This window comes from Mytilus californianus, unplaced genomic scaffold (genome assembly GCF_021869535.1).
Source record: "Mytilus californianus isolate M0D057914Y unplaced genomic scaffold, xbMytCali1.0.p SCAF_2, whole genome shotgun sequence".
In the NCBI taxonomy this organism is placed as follows: Eukaryota; Metazoa; Mollusca; class Bivalvia; order Mytilida; family Mytilidae; genus Mytilus; species Mytilus californianus.
In genome coordinates this window covers 67,137,758-67,157,810 of record NW_026262668.1, presented here as the reverse complement: position 1 = coordinate 67,157,810, position 20,053 = coordinate 67,137,758, and the positions used below count along the sequence as shown (strand labels likewise).

The 20,053-nt window shown below is 31.2% G+C and overlaps 1 protein-coding gene across 8 annotated transcripts in view; it reads right to left on the bottom strand.

Moving 5' to 3' along the window:
* Positions 1 to 20,053, bottom strand: part of LOC127728027 (transient receptor potential cation channel subfamily M member-like 2) — a 94,569-nt gene that overhangs the window by 5,810 nt on the left and 68,706 nt on the right. For 6 of the 8 annotated variants that reach the window (XR_007993980.1, XM_052235178.1, XM_052235176.1 and 3 more), the window contains 8 exons: positions 19,384 to 19,498; positions 15,788 to 15,945; positions 14,138 to 14,229; positions 13,563 to 13,760; positions 6,498 to 6,603; positions 3,702 to 3,845; positions 2,981 to 3,094; positions 1,597 to 1,611 (listed from right to left, as the gene is read on the bottom strand). Coding sequence is in view for 7 of the 8 variants with exons in the window: in XM_052235178.1 (XP_052091138.1) it covers positions 1,597 to 1,611; positions 2,981 to 3,094; positions 3,702 to 3,845; positions 6,498 to 6,603; positions 13,563 to 13,760; positions 14,138 to 14,229; positions 15,788 to 15,945; positions 19,384 to 19,498 (942 nt within the window). In the remaining variant the exon portion in view is untranslated. The remainder of the gene's footprint in view (positions 1 to 1,596; positions 1,612 to 2,980; positions 3,095 to 3,701; positions 3,846 to 6,497; positions 6,604 to 13,562; positions 13,761 to 14,137; positions 14,230 to 15,787; positions 15,946 to 19,383; positions 19,499 to 20,053) is intronic. The other 2 variants (XM_052235179.1, XM_052235183.1) reach the window with 1 other exon arrangement.

The following is a 20,053-nucleotide window of genomic DNA, read 5'->3' as shown; positions in this document are numbered from 1 at the left end:
CATTAATGGTAAATGTACCAATTTTATTGCACCAGATGCACATTTCAATAATTTATGTCTCTTCAGGGTCTGCTCAAGACCAAAATATCTGAAAATTAAAAAAACCTAATAGACCTTTGAAGAGCTCATATAATCATAAAAAATAGTTGCAGTTGATGACCAAATCTTATATAAGAAAAACTGGTAACAATCCACACATCAGATGAGATCAAACACTGTCTAACACAAATAAAGAATTATCACTATCATCTCCTTTTACCAGAGATTTTACATCTTGAAGAAGTTTAGTTGACGGTTTAAGATATTGTTTCTTATTTCTCATATACAAATATTAGTTACCAAATTACAAAATATAGCCCAGTATTCCATTTTTGAAGTTGATAGATACCTAAATAAATGACTCAATAACATCAAATATTGGAAATCCAAAACTGGGCATACAATTAAATTAATACAATTTATAGTCAAGGCAGAAATGCTTAACAGAGTCCAATCATAGAAAAGAAGTGCATTGACTTCAAAAGATATATCAACATTAATTAAAGGTTACAACATTTTCCACCATACTGAGAAGCACAAATACTGACTTCAAGGGGTTTGTATTTTGGTACTGGCATGGTTAATAATATACTTTAACTTTAAATTCAATGTTTGAAAATGTCTACAAACCCTTAGGTTCCTGTTCCTAACAAAACATTTGATTTTCTGTAGCATGAGAAAGATATTTTCCTTAAACTATTGTTAAAGTCATCATTTAGTTTAGCAAGAATTGAAATTATCTACATCAAAATTAAAATGTTTCCTGATTTCAGGTCATAAAACTGCCATAGATAAGAATTATGCCAAATAATTGACACTATTCTCTTACAAACATATACATGTAGCAGGAAGTCAGTGATTGCTACCTGATAGTTAAAAGTTCAAATGTCTTAAGTCAAATGGTTTGAATGGATTGATGAATGTCATCTGTACTACAAAATTACATCATACAATAACAATGTATGTATCTTATTGAATATACAGGAAATAAAATAGATGTGCATGACAGAAGTACATATAGAGATCATCCTTATACTAACGAGTACATTCAACTACTATACAATATTAAATTATACAAATTTAAGGCAAAACCATTTTAGTATTAATAAGCTTTTTCTTTTCAAATAGCAATTAAAAATGTCTGCGGATAAATAGCCAAGCATCAAGTGAGCAATTATATGTTGTCAATTTCTTTTGTGTGCATTGTCATCTACTGTGAAATCACATATTTTCGTTGGTACCAACTTTCGTGGATAATTTGTGGATATTTGATATCATAGTTTAGCCAAAGTCTTCAAGTCTCTTGAAAATTTATACTTGGTTGAAAAATTAAATTTGTGGTCTTAACTAAACCCATGAAATCAACGAAAATTGGTATCCCACGAATAATGCTAAATCCACAGTAAAGATTATTATCCTGTTTATGCTAAAGAAATCATAGCCATTTAAATTATATCATATAAGGATGATGGGTTAATAATTTTTATTGAACTATGATTCCAACTGAGAGTAATTTATGATAGTTTTGTCGTGATTACAACAATTGCATGTACTTACACGTAGTCCTTGATTCTAATAACATATACCATATCAAAATTCAATGTTTAAAGCAATAACAGAAAAACATATCTTAAGCTAACTAGTAAAGGCCTTCTACTGATCAGCAGGATACAACAAAATTGACATGACAAGGGCTGTTAGAAAACATATAAGTTGAATTACCAAATATATCCATCCCTCTTAATTTGGCACAGAAGATCATTGTATTTAATACCAGAATAATGTCAACTTGACCAGAAAAAAGATATATACATAAACATGATAAAATAAATGGAGAATGTGTCCACAGGACACAGATGATGCCTCCCTTGCATATAATGTTATAAAGGGACATAACTAAAGAACAGTAAAAGTGTGGACACCAAAATTTGAACTTGATGTGAGTTTTGTGGTAATAAGCATTGTGTATAAGTTTCATAACATTTGGTTCAGGTAAATTTAAGTTAGAGAAAGGAAACGAAAAATTCAGCAATATTTCCATTTGTAAAGGGACATTTCTCTAAAACTGTAAAACTGATGCCACCCAAATTCAAACCTGATCTGTGTTTTGTGGTAATAAGCATTGTGTATAAGTTTTATAACATTTGGTTGAGGCAATCTAAAGTTAGAGAACAGAAACAACAGATTTAGCAATTTTTCCATTTGTAAAGGGGCATAACTCAAGAACAGTAAAAGTGATGCCACCCAATTTCAAACTTGATCTGTGTTTTGTGGTAACAAGCATTGTGTATAAGATTCATAACATTTGGTTGAGGCAAACTAGTTAAGAAAACGGAAACGAAAAATTCAGCAATTTTTATGTTTACAAAGGGGCATAACTCATGAACGGTAAAAGTGACACCACCCAAATTCAAACTTGATCTGTGTTTTGTGGTAACATAAATAAGCATTGAGTAAAAGTTTTATAACATTTGGTTGAGGCACACTAAAGTTAGAGAACGGAATCCAATTTTGTGGACGTACGGGACAGACGGATGGGACCAACAAGGGTAACACTTAATGCCCCCTTAGCCTAGCGGCGGGGGCATAAAAATTTGGATAGATGTTTAACATATAGTATTATAAAATTAATAAATCATCATCAGGTATGATTATATACAATCTAAGTCAATGGATAGACAGGTTGGGGCTTACATACACTGAAAGATCAAGTATATAAACAAACAAAATATAACTGTTGATTGAGATTAAATATGTTTCAAATGTTTCCCCGATTTTTTTTTTTAAGGGGGCTGCCTCAATAACATTCACCCAACATTTTCTTTTATTTATAATTATAGTTGTGAAATGCAAATTGTACTGTCAATGCTAAGTTAACACATTTAACAGAATTATGATATGTCTAAGATGTCAGGTTTGGCAAGATCCTGAAACTAATTACCTGGATTTGAAATGGGTGCAAGACTGTTCCTGTGTCATCATGGTAATTATACACCAGTGTTTCTAACCAAGCATTATCTGTATTTCTTGGATCATCAGCATAACCTTTATACATCTAAAATATTAAGTTGTATGTATACTTTATAAGTATGTTCAGGATGTGTGCCATTAAAACCGAAGTATTAACTGGCATACAACTGTATAGAGTACTAATTGACTGAGAGAAGTTTAACTATCATATGCAATGTACTGTTGGAATATTTAATTGAATGGAATCATGATAAAACAGGCAGCAATATGGCACTTAATTTATATGTACATACAATTTTATATGATGCAATTTAAACCCCCAAAAATGTAATAACATAGAATAATTATTGTTATACTATTACAGATTCTGATCATTTTTATTGACCCTCTACCCTTCAGAGTTTCAGGAGCAATTCCTCTAACCTTGAATCAATTAAGAATACAGTCAGTTAACAACACTATTCTTACAGAGAATTGGAGTTGTACAGATGGTAATACAACTTCAACTGGTACCAAAGATGAAGACTTTATTTCCTTCATTTGAGGTTTACAGATGGTAATACTTATTCAAATATCACAAACCAAATCCTAATCACAAAACTAACAAGCTAATACTAAATACTAATATCTAGTCAAGTGATATTGTTTAAGCCAAGACCGAGCAATTGAAAGAATACATTTTTTCTATTTACCAATTCTCCTTCCTCAAACATGATTTTTAATTTATCTTTAATTTCCTTTTTATGTTCTTCATTGTCCATCAGACTACCAAGAGCCTCTTCTTTAAATTCTGCTTTTAAGCATTCATAAACATTTTGTCCTGGATCAACCATACCCTATTAATACAGAAAACATATATAGTTGTATCAAAATATGCAAGATATATCTGATAACTTTCACAATAAAAAATAATTCTAACTTAAAGTGTTCCAATACATTAGATGTGAATCGGTCGATCAGGAGTTGTCTCCCATAGGCCTAGGTCTATAAATTGATTAAGAAACGTATTTTCTCCAGGTCACAGTGGCTTCTAAAATGACTGAATGTTTTGTCAATGACATTGTTTATAATTATGTTACTTTAAAAATCAAATTGAGAATGGAATTGGGAAATATGTCAAAGAGACAACAACCAGACCAAAGAGCAGACAACAGCCGAAGGCCACCAATGGGTCTCCAACGCAGCGAGAAAATCCCGCACCCCGAGGTGGTCCTCAGCTGGCCCCTAAATAAAATTGTGTACTAGTTCAGTGAAAATGGACGTCACACTATACTCCAAAACATATAAATGAACTAAAATTAAAAAACATACAAGACTAACAAAGGCCAGAGGCTCCTGACTTGGGACAGGCACAACAATGCAGCGGGGTTTAACATGTTTTATGAGATCTCAACCCTCCCCCTATAATGTGTATACAAGTTTTTGTTTAAATGTACTTTATTCACTCTAATTATTCTAATCATTTATTGTGCTTTATATTTGTATAGCTCAAATTTTGGGCACCATGATTGGTTAATAAAAATATCTTGTGAAAGCACAATCAATGACTTAATAGTAAGCTTTGGTAAACAACAATTTTTTTAATCGGGGCATTATCTTAAACAGCTGGTAATCCTGTATCATATAAAAAAAATCTTTTAAATATTCTTTCAAAATATATAAACATTTTCAGTTGGGAAAGTCCAAAAAAATATTAATCTCTAGTACATAGTGATGTAGGTAGAACAGTAACTTTTAAGCTTACAACCATTATCAAATTACTAAAACCTTACTATACATCTACACTGGTACAATCTATTTTCATATGAGAGTTTTTACAGAACATATCAATAAACACTAATTTGAACATTTTTGTTTACATACACTAGTATTTAGTTCAAGTAATATCATTATAACATCACATTGACATTTATTTTCTTATCTCTGCTTCCTGAAAATTAGATGTGATAATAGCCATTATTTGTCCCCAGAAATTGCAAAAATAGTAAAAAACTTCTAGTCTTTCAAAATTATGTTAATTTCTTTGATAAATGAATATGGAGACCTAATCTTGGATAACTAAGGGCACATTTTACATATGTGAAGACAAAATGGAACATATTAATCTAAACTTAATCACAGTTTTGGGAAAAATTAATATGAGCAAAAGGCCTTATCAAAAAGATATACACATTTACATCTTTGTATAAGATACCTTGTAGCAAAATATCTTTCTGGCTTAGGCTTTAGCTCATATTTAACAAGATCTCAAACTGAGCCTTTTTGAAACTTTTGCCGTTTTGCATTACATGAAGCCATAATAAAAATATCAGTGACAAAATTGAAACATAGTGAAACAGATATTTGACAAACTAAAGTCATGTGAACATCTGCAGGATGTTATTTACTAGATGCATAGTTCTTTTATATTTTCAAATTCAAGTGGCAATAAAAAACTACTTCGCTGAGCGCAGCTGGATACGCCCACAGAGGTCCAACCCTTAACAGTTGGGGCAAAAATGGACACAATATTCAAGCTTGATACAGGTCTGAATTTGGATTGTAATTAAATATTTGACATATTATAGGTTTCTGAATAATTGTAGTCAAAGAACTTGAAATTGGTTATATGAATTGAATTTATATTCAATTAAAGATTTCTTGCTGTTGTGCAATACACTGTGCTGTTGGGCAATACTTAGTAAATCTATTCTCAGACTATAAACAAATAAAGTTCAATTAATTCTAAATGTCATATTAGAAATTTATGAAAATCAAAAGGGATCTTACATCAATAAATATAAACAATTCACCAAAGTTTCATGAGAATTGCTGACAGCGTTTTTGAGTTACTGTCCAAAAACTGGAAAATCCCCCCTTTTTTAATGAATAAAACCCCATAACTCAGAAATGTAAAATGTAAAATTTATAAAATTCTAAAGGGAGCTTACATCAATAGATATAAACAATTCACCAAAGTTTCATAAGAACTGCTGAAAGCATTTTGGAGTTTTTGTCTGAAAACTGGAAATCCCCCTTTTTTTATGAATAAAACCCTGTAATTCGCAAGCGTAAAATCTAAAATTTATAAAAAATGAAAGGGAGCTCATGTCAATAGATATAAACAATTCACCACAATTTCTTGCAAGTTGGTGAAAGCATTCTTGAGTTATTGTCCGAAAACTGGAAAATCTCCCTTTTTTTAATGAATAAAACCCCATTACTCGGAAACGTAAAATCTAAAATTTATGAAAAACGAAAGGGAGCTCACGTCAATAAATATAAACCACTACCAAAGTTTTATGCAAATTGGTTAAAGCATTTTTGAGTAAATGTCCGACATGTTGACGACGGACGGACAGAGGTATACCATAATACGTCCTGTAAACGGGCGTATAAAAATGACTGTATTATATACCTTCTTATTTTGTGACAAATACAAACACATGAACTTTTATTGAATATACATGAAACCTAACAACATAAAAAATCTATTGACAAATACTTACGCCAGGTAAACTGCATAATTTGTTATCACTTCGAATAATGGCAATAAATTCAAACACATATTTTCCATTCTCCTGTATTTTTTCCCCATTGGCATTTCTCTTCCATCTTTAAAAAATAATGATAATTCCTGTGAGCTTACTACATGTACTTAAGGATGTAGTCAGGTTAAATTAAAAAATCTAGAATTTAAAATTGATACTATAAGTCCGAAGAGCATTAGTTAAGGAACAAAATAAGCTAAAATATTGATAGGTTATGGAACTCCTTTTTGAGATATTTGATTTTAAAACAATGGTGGAAAAAAGGCCGACTCTGACTTTTACCTTATATTTAGTATTGGCATTATTTGGGTCTAAAATCGTAAGAAAAGAAATCTAGAGTCTGCTTAAATTTTGTTAATGACCTTTTATTAGCTATTGAAGTCTTCTATGAAAAGAAAAGTGGGTGATATGGGGCAAAATATTGTACCCTGTATTGTAGGAAATTCCCAAGAAGTCCGAACATTTGAGAAAAATTAACAAACCTGACATGACTACATCCTTAATAACATTTTCAACATAAACAGTTATAAACTGTATCCTAATTTTCTGGTCTTTTTGAAAGTATCATGTTAAACAATCAAAGTGATCAACATCACTGATGTAAAGATTGGATGATTTGTGTACATAATCAAACTAGAGGCTCTAAAGAGCCAGTGTCGCTCACCTTGGTCTATATGCATATTCAACAAAGGACACTCTCCAACATTGTAGACAAGAATAGAATTCATGACATCTCTGTTTCGTTGATGTTGTATTGCTGATCATTTAGTCTGTTTAGTTTCTCTCTATCTTCTTTAGTTTTTGCTCAAAAGTGGGAACTAAAACAAATCCTAATTTAAGGGCAATCTCTCCTATAAAGAGTGACCTTCCACTAGCTATATATCAGCAAAATCTGACTTGTTAGTAGAAATTGTCTTGCTGATCATTTTTGCTTATTCAAGTTTCTATCTATCTATTATAATTTTTATCATATAAGGCAAAAAATGGTAAAAATTGTCATAAAAGAGCAATAACTCCAATAAGGAGTTGTCGGACGATTTCCACCATATAATTTTAATTTTAGATCTTGTCTTGCTGATAATTTTTGCTTATTTAATTTTCTATCTATCTATTATAATTTTTAAGATATAAGGCAAAAACTTTAAAAAAATGGTAAAAATCGTCATCAAAGGGCAATAACTCTAATAAGGAGTCGACTGTCTATTTCAATCATTAAATTAATTTGTAGAACTTGTCTTGCTGATCATTTTTGCCATTTAAAGTTTCTCTCTATCTATTATAGTTTTCAAGAATGTAGGCAAAAATGAAAAAAAAAATGGTAAAATTTAAAAGGAGTAGGCCCAGTAAGACCCCTTTTTGGCCCCAAAATATAGCAGTTCTACAAATTTGTTAAAGATGTAAACTTTTAGCTATTATTGAAAGTAGAATACTTCTATTACACAAATATGGGCTGTTTTTGACAATACAATGCACATGCATCAGGTACTAGCATCATTAATTCATGTAAAATTACTTCACAATTTTATCATTTGTGCTCATTTTTAGGCGGTATTTGTCTAAAACGGAAGTGGACGCATTTGTGTTCAGTCTCAATATTTAAATGTATGTTGTATTTGATGATAATACATAACATATATAAAGGTTTGAGACTGAACACGAATGCGGCCACTAAAATTTTTGACAAAAACCATCTGAAAAGTGACATTTTATGGCATATCTGTTAGATTTTTCACATTTAAGCTTGAAATTGAGAATCCTTAATGACCAAATCAGTTCAAATCTTTCACAGAAACTAATTGAATCGACTGAAGTAGACACTTAACTGTTTAAAAAATGTCAAAATCTTTCATCAGATGTACCTGACATTTTAGGCCAAAATTGGCCCTTACCGGACCTTCTCCTTTGTCATTTAACCTTGTCATTAAAGGCAATAACTCCTATAAGAAGTTTGTCTAACAGTTTTGAGGTAAAAAAGACAATTGATATAGCTCAACATTCCATACATTTTTGCCCCTGTCAGATTTTCTCTATTTATAACGGTTTTCAAAATAATAGACAAAACTTGCATTTTACCCCTATGTTCAATTTTTAGCCATGTCGGCCTTCTTGGTTAGCAGGCAGGGTCATCGGACACATTTTTTAAACTAGATACCCCAATGATGATTATGGCCAAGTTTGGTTAAATTTGGCCCATTAGTTTCAGACGAGAAGATTTTTGATAAAGGTAACAGATGACGACGGACGACAACGATGGATGATTGTCTCCAAGTGAATAGGAAAAGCTCACTTGGCCCTTTGGGCCAGGTCAGTTAAAAAGAAAAATGTGTCTGAGGACACGAATGCCCTGATCAAGCTTTGTAATTTTCCAAGTTAAAAAGCGCATAACTCTAGAACGGTTAATGACTTACTGGCAAAATTGGAACTCTGTCTGTGTGTTGTGGTTTTTAGCATCGTGTATGAGTTCATTAAATTTGCATGAGGCAAACTGAGTGTGAAAAAGAAAATGGGTCAGACAGAAAGACGGAAAGTCAGAAAGAAGGAATGACGGAAAGACCGAAGGACGGAAGATCAAGGGTAACACTTAATGCCCCGTTGCCTGAGGCAGGGGCATAAAAATATTCTTCCATTAAGGTTCGTGAAACAAAAAACATGATATAGCACTATATAGCAAATAGTTGCATTACTGCCATTCTTCAGAAAAAAGAGAATTTTTTTCAGTAGATAAAATGAGCTTAATATGTTTCAATCTCTGAAGGTTGCTAAATTTGCATAAAATTTTACCAAATAAAGAAATCTCTAAAAAAACAAGATTACATTAAATGTATGGGAAATAATGCATAACATGTAAATGTTCATTGTGACTTCTTTCAATTTTCCATAAATCAAATCAAATAAGTCTGCAAGTGAACTTTTGAAAACCAAGGTCTCAATAATGACCACTTGCATGCATTTTTTTTTAATCTTAAGTTGAAGTGCATATTTTTTTTTTCAAAAATATTGCTATCTGAGTCTTCAATCTTGTGCTTATACATAACTATTGGTCACAGTTCTAAAGGGGCATTAGCTACAATTTTGACAAACAAATAACTTACTATTCTATTTGTTTCATGTACACCATGTATTAATAATTACATTACATGTATGTTTCAGAAGAATCCGTTATTTTGATTGGATAACAACGCTTGCACGTCATACTAAAATTAACCTTCATATCCCAATGAAGTGTAACATTCATGATGACATGTGCCATCACAATAAAGTGCACAGGTTAATTAAAGAAATAAATGATAGAAATCGATTTTTCATGACCCTAGCATAAAAATGTAATTATAAGAATTGAATGCTTCTTTTAGTAATTTTATATGGTTGTAAAAGTGTTGATCGTGAACACATTTCTAGAATGAAGCGCTTCCGCGCTTCATACAAAATGTGCTTCGGTCAACACTTTTACACCCCAATAAAATTACAAAAAGAAGCATTCAATTCTGAAATAAAAGCGAAATTTTGAAATAATATTTCGTTATAAGCAGTCAGTTTGGCCTAAATTTGCTGATGTATTATTGACTTGCAAGTCAATAATTCAATCTCATTCAAACTGTATTCTAATGACCTTCAATTTAACCCCTTAACTGAAGATGAGTTACACATGTACAAGGCATGTTCAGCTATTAAAAGGAAAAGAATGCCAACAAAGAAAGTGAAACAATGGTGAACCATTTCATTGACTGATTCGATCCACAATGATTCTAAAACGATGATTCACCTATTTTTTAACCTATAACATGAAATTGTAGAGACCTAGAATAATCCAATTACAGGTGTTTGCTATCTCTTCATATTTATATTTATGTTTATATCAGGTTATATGACTGTCAGCAGTCTTCAGTGGTCATCTCGATGATTGATTAGATGTTGAGACCCTGTATATATAATATGGGGTTAGTAGGCATGGTTTATTTTAATACATGGTTAGTAGAGATGTTACGTCCCTTTATAAAAATAACATGGCGTTGAGGAAAAATCTGAAACATTTCACCTCGACAACAGACAAAGAAATTGATGATGAACGATTGAAATAAATGAAGAAAACATATTAAAAGCTATCAAGTTGTTATTGTTGGCATTTTTTTGGGGTACAGACCAATGGAAGTAGGTTCTTTATATTGAAGACTTGATCACTTTGATAGGCCACTAGTCTAAATGCCACATGTTAAGATAGTTGGTAAGATAAATTCTTTCCACAGTGCGCTAGGTGACCTAAAAGGATATATATGGGGTCAGTAAATTCCTGACTGAACTTAATGACCCCGTATATATCGTATAATGGTCCGAGTACACAGTTATCGTCCTTTGATTTTCGTTGTCCACGAATATAGTCCCTAGTGTGGACAGTGTGTTACTTGCTAATTTTTTTTATACCCCTTCCAAATTTATTTCTCCATGTTTTATGACTCAAATAGCAAGTAGGGGGGTGAAATGACACTGTAAAACAATTTGGGTCATGAATTTTAAAGTAAAGTAGTGATTTGGTCCAGCTGAAAAATGTCAAAAATTAGCACTTCGGAAGCTGTCAAAAGATTTGAAGACCCCCTTAACATAAAATTGTCCATATTTTGAGTTAGAGCCGATGAAGTTTTCTATAATTTTGATATAATTTGTCCCAAAAGTAGTACAACACACTGTAAAAATATTATTGAGAAAGCGCAGGTGGGATTTTTTTAATTTTCATTTATTGTCTAAAAGAAATGCACTACGAAATAACTGTGTACTCGGACCTAAGAGGTGAAATCAGGAAATATAGAATCTGTACTTTGGCAACTTCCCCGAATGATTTGATGGTGTCAATTTGTCAAATAGCATAAAACTAAAGTATTTAAACTTTTATTTCATAGAATTTCTGCAAAAATGACCGATTTGGGCATTTTATGGTCAAAATAAGCATTTCATAGCTTTTTCAATTTTGATGCATAAGTGGCATTCTGACTTTCTATCTGACAGGTTTTTATGTGTCAATATTTGTGTTTCTATGCTTCAATCCAGTTGTATTACTCATTTGTGAACTCTGAATCTACAGAAAAGAAGATTATCTCATACAATATGTGCAAAATGTGTTGTATATATGACCCTCGTCTAACGCCCTGTTTGGATCAAGTTAAATGTGAGGAGCTTGGAACATAAAAGTTGAAGTCCATAATAAAGACCTCACTAAATTTGTATAAAAAGCACTTAACAATGTCTTTTGTAGCTGTTTCATGTCACATAATATCTTTCTTTTCTTCTGTAGGATAGCAAGTGGTTCAAATATAAGCCTGTTGAGACTAAAATTGCAAGCATGTTTTTCACTAAAAAGTGAAAAATCTTTGTATCAGACCATACTGTCTGAAAAAAAAGTTGAATGCAAGAGTCTTTTTGTGCTCAGATTTATTGTATCATGTCACCTGAGTATAGAAATGATAGAAAAGACACAAATTTTTACTTCCTATAGCTTCAATATGCATTTTTAAATGTATATATGTGCTACGGCCTAAATTGACCCTAAATTATTTTCAGTCTTACTTGGCCTGAGACCCTTTTAAACTAATATGATATGTTATTTGTAAGTTTTCTTTCCATTTAAAGTACATTAAATACATATGTAAGGATTATTTATAGCCAAAAAGCTTTACAAATTTAAAATTGCTGGAAAATATTACATCTTCATGTAAGGCCCCCCTTCATTGGAAAACCTCCATTTTTAGGCACAGGCTCATATAAATTTGACTTTTTAATAATTATGTTAAGTCTGATAAATCAAATGAGTACTCTATTGCTTTTAATACATAATATATTATATATTAAGGCATTTCAAAAGTTTTTTTTTGCAATATTTTAATTTTTTAAGCCCTAAATGTTGATAGTTGAAATTTTTCAATTTTAACGTCTAAGTTTAACACACAAAGTGGAATATAGAATTAGTCATATTGTCTATAATATATATCCTATTGCCATGACACTTTGTAAGCAGTGTTATAATTTATTAAGCTTTGGTCATACCAAGTTTCATTAAGATTGGTCAACTTTTTCTACCCTATTAGGTCCGAGTACACAGTTATCGTCCTTTGATTTTCGTTGTCCACGAATATAGTCCCTAGTGTGGACAGTGTGTTACTTGCTAATTTTTTTTATACCCCTTCCAAATTTATTTCTCCATGTTTTATGACTCAAATAGCAAGTAGGGGGGTGAAATGACACTGTAAAACAATTTGGGTCATGAATTTTAAAGTAAAGTAGTGATTTGGTCCAGCTGAAAAATGTCAAAAATTAGCACTTCGGAAGCTGTCAAAAGATTTGAAGACCCCCTTAACATAAAATTGTCCATATTTTGAGTTAGAGCCGATGAAGTTTTCTATAATTTTGATATAATTTGTCCCAAAAGTAGTACAACACACTGTAAAAATATTATTGAGAAAGCGCAGGTGGGATTTTTTTAATTTTCATTTATTGTCTAAAAGAAATGCACTACGAAATAACTGTGTACTCGGACCTAATTCACTAGCACACTGTGTAACTAATAATATTAATGCAGGTTAAGTAACAAATTGCATATGACCCAATCAATCATCCAAAGAGATCTTTTTTTTAAAACAATATTTTCTATCCACACTGCAGATTCTACAGCCCCTAAGTTAAATTAAAAAAATGAACCATTTTCAACAACAATTAGTCCTAACAACATTTGTCATATGCAGAGAAGAAAAATCAACAGTGTAAAAAACATCTATGCTATGTTTGGTTTTCAATCATTTCAATTGCTTAGAAGAGACACAACATGAAATGCTAATAGTAATTAATGGAAAGACAGGCAGCAGAATAGGAAAAAACCTCTGAAATATACAAGATTTATAACATTTTTCAAGTGAGGAAGAACTGCTATATTTTTTCATTAGATGAAATACAGCAGAAACTTTTTAAATCTATTTTATTTTAAAGTACAAAGGTACATAACCATACGCAAAAAATAATCCTCTTTTTTATCATAATTACCTTGTAACTATAGGATCACCAGCATGGTTTGGTCCCCATCTACCAAGCAGACCCCTTCCTATCATTCCTGTTCTACCCATTGGGTTTCTGGGTACACCATCTATTATTTGATATTCACCAAGATAACTGGTTCTGTTGTATTTACAAGACTCATCATATTCATTAAACTTAATTTTCTTCAACCTCTTCTTTGGTGAACTACAATTAATTTATAAATTAATAGATTTTTAATCTTAATGTTTCCGTTTGATTAGAAAATAACATCTATATTGAGAAAATATCTAATGTGTCTAGTGGTTCAAATGAAACATGAATTTAATGCCTAACATAAAAAATACATATTTTCCATTGATTTCTAATGTTTCTGTAGAAAACATTTTCAATCTTTTGCTGTTTACGGAACAGTGAAGTTATACTTATTTGCAAAAAGGGGAACTGTAAAATGTGCTTTGTCTATGACCTTATAAGGAATGATTCTACTATATGATTTAGGAATGCCTAGTGGTTCCAAAATATGTTCACTAAAATTGAAATTAACAGCTATTATTTGTATAATATAGAATATCATTACTTACAGTTCTAACAGATTAACATGATCTGCCCAGGAAGGATTAGCTTTAACCTCAGGAGCCTCATAATACACAGGCTTGTACTCTGACCATGTGATCTACAAAACAATTCTTACACTTATGGTGTGCTTGCTTAATTAGTTTGTAGTGTGTTATTGGAACACTATCTTCAACATAAAATCATTCATTAGTAGTACAATTTATTTCATAATTGATCAATTATGTAATTATCATTTCAACATTTGCCTTTATTCTGACAGTTTCGACAAATAATTGTATGGGAGGTGATGCTCACCCAAAGGCACTTAAAATAAGATGTGATTGGTGGTGTTTGTTAAGACCCCTCAATCTGTCAAAAAGAAAATAATAGCTAACATGTAATACATTGCGAAATAAAATAAAAAATGGCTTTCAAGCCAATATTCTTATACATTGTAAATGTTCATGGTATTCATGACAACTAAAGGCAATAATTCAGAGCTTAAATTCAAATTAGCCACATGGTTTTAGAAAATAAATATTAATGTATTTTTCAATAACAACCTTCATAAAATTATAGTACTATTAACTATCATTGAAACCTTCATGTAACAACATACAATACAGTAGCAAGGGTAGATAATTAGGCATCTAAATTCCCAAAGTTGTTAATGATTTGCATAAAATTTTGTGGAAATTACTTTTGTCTTCAAATCTGTTACAAGCATTCAAAATCTACTGTGGAGGTAGAAAATTTGAGACAAATGAAAACTGTTTACTTTTCTATCACCAATAAATTCGCACATGGCAGTAATTAATAATAGTGTTTTGATATAGCTGGAATAGCTGCATGACAGTGAACTTGCATTTAGAATACACTGGGACATAAAGCGCCAAAAAAGGGAAATGTGATCTCCATTTTAAACACTAGGTTTTCTATTTCTAAGCTAAAAATGAGCACATGGACTCCCATATTTTTCTTTGGCAATCAACTATTTACTACTTCAAAAAATGTTATATCTAATTTGCCTTGAAAAAATCAATGGAAAATTGTTCCTGTATGCATTTGTATTGGCAAGAAAATTGTCTACAGATTTTTATTACCAATAATTGAAAGATTTCACAAAAAATAGTTGGAAATCAGAATATTTGTTTAGAAAAAAACCAGAACACCCATGATCGGCAATGACCACTTGCCAATACCAAACTAAGTAAAAGTTGGCAATAGCTTAAATGGGACCCATTTTTTAAACTAAGATACCCAAAGGATAATTGTAGCCAATTTTGGCCATGTAGTTTCAAAGCAGAAAATTTGGGAAAAATTAAAGAACGACTGAAAACTAACACTAAACACCAACTGATAGCAATAGCTCACAATGGACCTTTTCTTTCATTCATGTTACATTAAATTTGATTAAAGCATATTCTTTCTCACAGTCAAATCCAAATCTATCATGGGCTGTTAAGAAAAGTGGTTACGGAATACACACAAATTTGACATCAACCAAACAACACAATAAAACCAGAAAAAAATCACACTGCTTCTTCCTGAGCTATGTATGTATACTTTTGAACTCATTTTTTCCTCTTATGAAAGTAGTTTTTATTGTATAGTATGGTTTTATTTGTAAAGTGATTTTCTACTTTCAATTTATCATGTGTACACTATAAACTTACTTCCCAGGAAGCCATATCTTCTGGTACAGGGAATTTCTTTATTGAAGTACCACCATAATTAACAATACGAGACTTAGTCTGAGTCTCTGTCTGCTGGCTAATCATACTCTGTACATACATTGAATCTTGTTCTTTCTGCAGCTTTTCCATCTTCAACTCTGAAGAATAGATATTATTCAAATATTGTACAAATGTAACACCATTGTTGACATAAATAAAACAAAAAAGGTATTTTGATACAACTAAAAGCATAGAGGTAGAAAGTGTTCCATTGTCTTATGCAATGGGACACATTCAGGCTTTATTTTGAATTGGAGATCTTTCTTTGACCTTGAGCCTATTTTAGATCAGATAGGTTTTAATAAAATTATTTTCTTGACAAGTATGATCAAAGTTCAAACACATACACATCATTATGTTACTTGAATATCTGTGTATTTTATTATTAATAAATTGCTTGACATGGGCATGGATCAAGGCTTCCAAAACGGTCATATATTCCGGACATTTGTATAATGTCCGGTAAAAGTCCGGCTGGGAAAAGCATGAAACGGTCATCTACTTTTTAGTTTTCAAGGCTTTCTTAAGAGACGGTCATTTTAACATAGTTCGCGATCTTTTTGACCCAACCTTTTGCCTTTAACAGCCACACATTTCCGGTCATAAAAGTGACATGATCATTAAGTACTATCAAAACAACCCCTACTTTTAATACCTTCTCATTTTAATCAAGGCTAATTAGTTGTCAAACAGCTGAAATTTACCTGTTCAGGTGACAGGTAAACTATTTTGAACCGGACATTGATCGGTCTATTCAAAGTTATTTTCGGCGGTTTGCATCTAATTAATTTAGTCAAAAAGATTTAAATTATCAGAAATACGTTTACAAATATGATTTGATGAAAAAATTAAAAAGGTGAAAATGAAAGAGACATGTCTCTGTTTGAACTAGTACATGTGTGCGCATGTGCGCAGGTGTGAAATTTAATTATGCATCCTAATTTCTTCAAAAAATGCTTAAATTATCATTGATACCTTTATCTCACGTTTATTTCGAATATTTTCTTGAAGAAATAACGTAGAAAGAGCTACTTACACTCATTCATGCTTTGCAAAAGTACACAGAATTTACGTATCTGTCTCTGGTCCATGTTTTACCATTGTCAGGATAACATCAGGTTTTAGATTTAAAAACAAAAGTAAAGTTTTTGACAACATTATTTTGCACAAATAAAGAGTCTAAGGCAGATATAAGTACGCTGATGTTGCACACTTCGAAAGATGCACTGCCAATTAAACAGTTTACGTCAGAAATTCGAATTTGAATCAAAGGAAGTTTAATATCGTTTTTTTTTAAAGTCAATCATTCGAATGGCCAACTCGGCAACTGATTACCATAATTGCCTTTGGTTATTTAGTCTTTAGGGATTAAAATCGGGATAATATATAAAATGTCCAGCTGGCTGAAAATACTTTTGGAAGCCCTGGCATGGATAGGATCTGAAGAAAATTGCCACCTTGCTGTACCACGATGTTTGAACTCTCAAGGCCTGAAAAAATCACTATCAAGCCAGTGATTATAGGGTTACCAAAATAAAAGAAGAATGTGTCTGAGGACACAAATGCCCCTGCTCAAGTTTTGCAACGGGCGGAAAGACGAAAAGATGGACGGTCAAGTGTAACACTTAATGCCCCCGTCGCCTATGGCAGGGGCATAAAAAATTATGATTTCATAAATTTCATATTCAGGAGTAATTTTGAACTGATGATCATAAGTATAATGACCTGTAGGTAACACAAATATACACCTATACCTTGTGATAATATCTGTATCAGTATTAGAAATTCGATGAAAAAAGTGAGGTTTACAAATCTTTTTCTTTCCTACTTTATTACAGTAAAATGAACATACATGAGTTTTGGAAAAGATGCATTTTTCGACTCATTTTTAATCATAAGCTTGAAAACGTATGCATTGACCACTATTTTTTAAAATGATATTTGACTTGATATGTATGAAAATTGTTTGTATCAATTTTTTTTTAACAAATCACCTATGGAAATTTTTTAAATTAGATATATATACCACAAAAAATACTACTTTTTATCTTAAAGTATGAAAAGTAAATAAAAAAGAATTATTTTCAAAGAATTGTTGCTCAAATTTAGAGCATACTTATGTCTATAAGATATTCCCAATGTTTTTATAAAAATCCTTTTGTGTTTGTCTTTTAAAAAAAGTTAGGTATGGTATCCAATGGATAGAAATATCTGAAAAACCGAAATTTTGAGTAAATGTCTAAAATTTGGACCTCATTTATCTCTAAAAGTATCACATGAAGGTATATTTATATTATATATTTCAATTGACTAGGTGAAAAATTGCTGGTATGCAAATTTGCTTAAAAAATCACTGCAAGATCAAAACTGTATTGTATGCCCTTAATTCATTGTTAAGTTGAATAATCCACAATAACTCACAAAACTTCTATTGCAAACCAAATGATACTTTTCCACAGATTCACTTGAAGGTCACCTGTCGATTTAAACTTTTGCAAGTTCTTTTGTCCCATTGAATAAATACAATAGCTATTGTTATCTGTGTAGTTTATTCACTGGGACCTTTAAATTTCTTCTAGGAGAAATCTATCACTCATTGATTAATTTACCTGAGTAAAAAAATTATCTTATAAATAGACAAAATTACATGTTTTATACTCAAAAACTGCAAGTGATGTTGTGTTTATTCAATATTAATAATATATTTTCAATCTGTTCAATATAAACACTGATTTAATCATAAAAAGTTTATTTCTGACAAAATTTTTAGCATTGTTCCTATTGAAATTTTTATTTTTTGTTGTTATTTAGTAATAGTAAACTTTTAAGAAGGCCTTAATTTGAGCATCATAATTTTCCAGTTTTTATTTGTCAAACACAAAAAAAAACCAAATCTAAATAGGAACAATGTTGAAAGTTTTGTCAGAAATCAACTGAATCACTGTTTACATTCAACAGATTGAAAATATATTATTAATATTGAATAAATACGACATCACATGCAGCTTTTGAATATAAAACATGTAATTTTGTCTATTCATAAGATAATTTTTTTACTCAGGTAAATTAATAAATGAGTGTTAGATTTCTCTTAGAAGAAATTTAAAGGTCCCAGTGAATAAACTACACAGATAACAATAGCTATTGTATTTATTTAATGGGACAAAAGAACTTGCAAAAGTTTAAATCAACAGGTAACCTTCAAGTGAATCTGTGGAAAAGTATCATTTGGTTCGCAATAAACCTTTAGAAATGATTGTAATGGGAGGAAATGGTCTAGGAAGGTCCTTATAATGAAAAATAAGTGAGTGGTTCTAATACATGGTTTAAAAGTGTCTATCACATCATGTCAATAGGCAAAATTAGAAATTCATTTATTGAAGTATAGCAAAGTCTAAAAGGAAAATGGAAATTGGATGCAATAATGTGGTGGTATTTTTCTAAATGTAATTCTCTTGTGATTTATATTTAGGCAATTATTCGCTGCATTAACAATGCATGGCTTCATGAAAACTGCAACCAGCAATAAAACCTACTTTCCTTTTCCTTCTTGACAGGATCATAGGCCTCAGGAGCAGGATCATCCAGTGATAGTTTACTTTTCTTCATCGCATTTACAATCCATTGAAGTGATTCTGTTGTAGTCTGAACCTGTTAAATAATGTAGAAATAAAACTTGTTGTCTTTATTTATACCTTCAAGCTTTAATTATTATAATTAAAGTTTTGGTCATTTGCAATATTTGTATTTGTATATTTGCTTGCCTTGATGACCATTAAACTAGAGGCTCTCAAGAGCCTGTGTCGCTCACCTGTATTTACTGATGCTTTGGAAATCATGTAAAATAAGGTTAAAATCATAATTAATAGTATTAGATATTAGATATTATAATGATATCTAAGATAATAACAAAAAACTGCAAAATTTTTGTAAAATTACTAAATCAGGGGCAGCAACCCAACAACGGGTTGTCGGATTTGTCTGAAAATTTCAGGGCAGATAAATCTAAATCTGATGAACATTTTTGCCACCTGTCAGATTTGCTCTAAATGCTTTAGTTTCAGAGATATAAACCAAAAACTGCATTTTACCACTATGTTCTATTTTTAACCAAGTCGGCCATGATGGTTGGAAGGCGGGGTCATCGGACAAATTTTTTAAACTAGATACCCTAATAATGATTATGGCCAAGTATGGTTAAATTTG